Raw genomic sequence first — 3,845 nt, forward strand, 5'->3', positions numbered from 1 at the left:
CAGCCAGCCCCGCTGGGAGAGCCAGGGCGGCGGGGAGCGGCACGGGCTGCGCCCCAGAGGGGTCTTTAAAAAAACTGATGCAACAATGAAAGCAGCCTTAAAGGAGTTTAAAAGGCTTGATAGCAAAAGCGGGGTACGTTTCCCGCTAAAGCATCGTTTCAGAGGGGATTTGTTTGATGGTTAGCTTCCCTTAAAAGCCCTGTGCAACTTCGCGTTGTTAGCCAGAAGTGCTCATCACAGCCAGACCATCCTGAGAAGCAGCTTGGGGCAGTATTGCTATGGACCTTAAAAGGGAAAAAGGCAAATTACTGGCGAGTTACATAGTACAGATAGCAAAGCCGTTAGCTTCAGCGTATGCAGCAAATTACTGGCGAGTTACAGATAGCAAAGCCGTTAGCTTCAGCGTATGCTTCAGCTGCTTCTCAGTGTTGTGTACTGCAAAGCTTGGGCCTAACAGATAAATCAGTAAAATACTGAGTAAGCTGAATGCACTTTTGTGCAGAACTGTAATTTTTAATTTCTTTTGATATGACATTAGGTCCTGCATTTTCTGGTTTTTTTGACTCTTATGTCCTGAACTTCTGAAACTGAACTCCACTCCTCATTGTGATCCCCCTGGTTGCTATTAAACAGCTGCTATTTTTTAACTTACAGGGAATTACACTTCCCTTCTAGCTCTATCATGTATGTATGTACGCAACGGTCTTTTGGTAAAAGCCATAAAACAGTTCTACTTATCAGCTTCACACATAAGTAAATCTGTCACTTTGATAAACAAGTTCTGTTAATACTGTATTTTTTTCTCACAATGCACTTAGCATTTGTCAGAGCTTAAGAAGAGAAAAATGTTCTGTATTCCAGTTGTAAACATGAATGACTGACTTCAGGGAGTTTGAGAGGAAAAATGTGCCTTGCATTAAAAAATTGCTCAGAAGAAGACTTAAGAGTGAGAGATGAGCGCAGTTAGAAACAGCTGTCAGGTTAAAGGTACTGGTAATGGCCTAATCCTTTTCATCTACATAAGTGCTTTTCATCTATGTCAATATCTTGTCTCTTTCAGAGACAGTGAGACAGCAGCTCAAGAGTTAACGCTGCCTTCTTTGCGCTTGATCTCCTAAACAGTCTTGACTATTTCAGCAGCCAGGGGGAACTGTTTTGATGCTGAATAGCATTTTCAACCTTTACATACAGTAGCAGGATGTTTTGTTTAGCCTTCTGCATAGATTTAAGCTGTAGCCAATTTAAAACAAACAAAAAAACCCCTTCAGTTTACTCAAAGACTGTGGTACAGTGATACAGCTGTGGCCAAGGGAAGGGAGGTGCAAACCCCAAACCTTCGTGTGGTTTTTGTGTTGCGACAAAAGGTTTGTATCCTAAGCAAAGATCTCCAAACAGACTTTAAATTGGAGTTGTATATTGCAGTACATGTCACAGTTCCACTCAGTTCCTGGTTTCACGTACATGTTAAAAAAAAAAGGCAGTTCTGTTCAGACAGAATATCCCCCGCTGTTTCCAGTGATATCTATGTGCAGAAGATGCACTTCTGCTGAGACCTGGATTACATCTAGCTGTAGAAGTGGCGAGGGATTTATCATCACGAGTAAAGTGTTTTAGCCAAAGATGTGACTTCAAAATGAGTAAAAAGGGGAACATTAAGGCTTTGTTTGTTTTTTCAGTAAGGCACCACTTCAGTATCTTGGAAATTCAGAAAGCACTCTGTATTTTCATCTCCATCTAGTTTTATGCATAAAGGATAAGAAAAACTGTGGAGAAGGAAGAAATCAAGTGCAGTGAGGAAAATTCTTACAGCTCGTACATCTACAGCCTTAGAGACATAGTTTAAAGTGCGTTTCAAACACTAAAGCCAGCTTGCAGATGTGTGACTGCTTGGATTCAGAACTCAGCTTGAATGCTGAAGCTGCCTTCAGTCAAATATGTAATTGTGTTTAATGTATGCCTCTGTAAAACCCACACATAAGACATCCTGAAAGAAAGCTTAACCCTCTCTCCCTTTCTTTGCCGCTTCTGCAGGAAACTATGCCCCAGACGCCAATATTTTCCAGCATGCTTGGTTCCAGTTGTAGTGGGCAAGTGCAGCCAGACATGGGAGAGAGATGTGTGGACCCTGTTTATCAGGATGGGAACCTTGTTTCTGGATCACTGGAGGCCTTGATAGAGCGCCTGGTGCCCACCATGGACTATTACCCAGATGTGAGTAGTCACTGAAAGGTTTTTAATGCCCATGGTTTTACTGCATTAGTATCTGGACTGGTACTTTCTCATTAAATTCTACCTCTGATTCAAGATTAAGATGTAGGCTAAAGATGCATTTATTTTACTGGCAATATTCATTCACTGAAGATGTTGCTCAATAGGGATATTCTCTGTTTTTAAATGAGAGCACTTGTTAGAAAGATAAAGCCATCTTAAACTCAAATGGGTGCCTTAAGAACCAATTAAAAGCAGCATAAGCTACAGAATTTTCATAATTCTAAGCTGCTTTAGCTCTAATGCAGCCAAGATTAACTACTAACCAGCTCCTACCTAGGGAAGCAGACCTGAAAACAGCTCTAGTATTTTTTCCTGTAATTTTCTATGCATATCATAGTTAGGTCATTGGACAAAAAAAAAAAAAAAGAAACCACAACCCAAAATAGATTCTAATTAAAATACTCTCTTTCTCAAGACATTTTAATGGGCCAGTGCTGTAATAATGTATGTTCTCGAGCCTGAAAATGATTTTGAGCATCCTCATTGCAGTCCTCAAAGTGAATAGTACTTATAACTCTGGGGTATGCAGTAAGAATCTGAACCTAGGATATTACTAAGATATCACTTTATCACTTAAAATTACTCTGTATGCCCATTAATGAAAGATATTATTGAAACAAGCAGCCAAAGATCAGAGAGGCTATATAACATATAATCTACTTCAGCTCTGAAGGAGGAGCAGCTATGACAGAAGTATCCCAGCACTTTGAAAAACAAAAGGGAGCAGGAAACTGCAGTCACTATTAACTTGTATGTCAAACAATGTTTGTTGTAGTGGGCCATCTTGTATGTTTCTCTAACTTGTGTAGAACATTTTATTGTGGTCTCATTTAAATCACAAAGTCCCTCCAAGCTCCCACATATAACACCACACATCCTCACAGTCGTCACCCACAGAAAAGGGACTCTCCATGTGAGAGTTCAGTGGTAATATGCAGCAGAATTGCTGGATTATGGATTAAAAAAGCAAAACCAGCATAGTTTACTATTCCAGTTCAAAAGTAATCCTAAACCTTATATTTAAGTGTGGCTAACATACAATTGTGCTGTCAGTACCAAATCCTTTATGAGACTTGGAGGGGTAACCATCGGTAGACATTAAATCTCCGTTCCACACCCCCAAGTGCAGAGTGTAGAACAGATGCACAGAAGAAAGCAGTGGGTAGAGAGCTGGCGTGGTATAACAGTGGAACAGCTTTAGGCTAATCCAAGGAGTCAGTTCCTTGTCTTTTGTGTGTTACTGGAATATGGTTACTTGTTACTTGGATTTCGGGACTGTAGCTAAGTTCTTTAAGCAGCTGCTAATGTACATCCCTTATTGTACCTTGTAACATAAAATCTATTTATAACACAGCTACTCTGAAAATGGTTCCATAAAGTGAGTATTACTTGAGGGGTCTACAACTTATTTTGGAATGCTGCTAGTTTCCATGGTGCTATCCCCTTCAGAAACATGCAAGAGTGAATTACAAACCAAGCAGGCATGGATCCCACCCTGCAAGCTGCAGTTTAAATAGACAGCCAGCTCTCAGCTGAGCATCCCACAGCAGCAGTCAAGGGGAGCTCCAGGGAAA

The 3,845-nt window shown here is 40.6% G+C and overlaps 1 protein-coding gene across 3 annotated transcripts in view; it reads left to right on the forward strand.

The window, feature by feature from the left end:
- The window catches only part of RASGEF1A (RasGEF domain family member 1A), a 157,293-nt gene that overhangs the window by 129,872 nt on the left and 23,576 nt on the right, over window positions 1-3,845 (forward strand). For all 3 annotated transcript variants that reach the window (XM_017746388.1, XM_008642814.2, XM_017746389.1), the window contains one exon: window positions 2,032-2,211. In XM_017746388.1, coding sequence (XP_017601877.1) covers window positions 2,032-2,211 — 180 coding nt within the window. The remainder of the gene's footprint in view (window positions 1-2,031; window positions 2,212-3,845) is intronic.

The sequence above is a fragment of the Corvus brachyrhynchos genome, unplaced genomic scaffold (assembly GCF_000691975.1).
Source record: "Corvus brachyrhynchos isolate BGI_N302 unplaced genomic scaffold, ASM69197v1 scaffold279, whole genome shotgun sequence".
NCBI classification, from domain to species: domain Eukaryota; kingdom Metazoa; phylum Chordata; class Aves; order Passeriformes; family Corvidae; genus Corvus; species Corvus brachyrhynchos.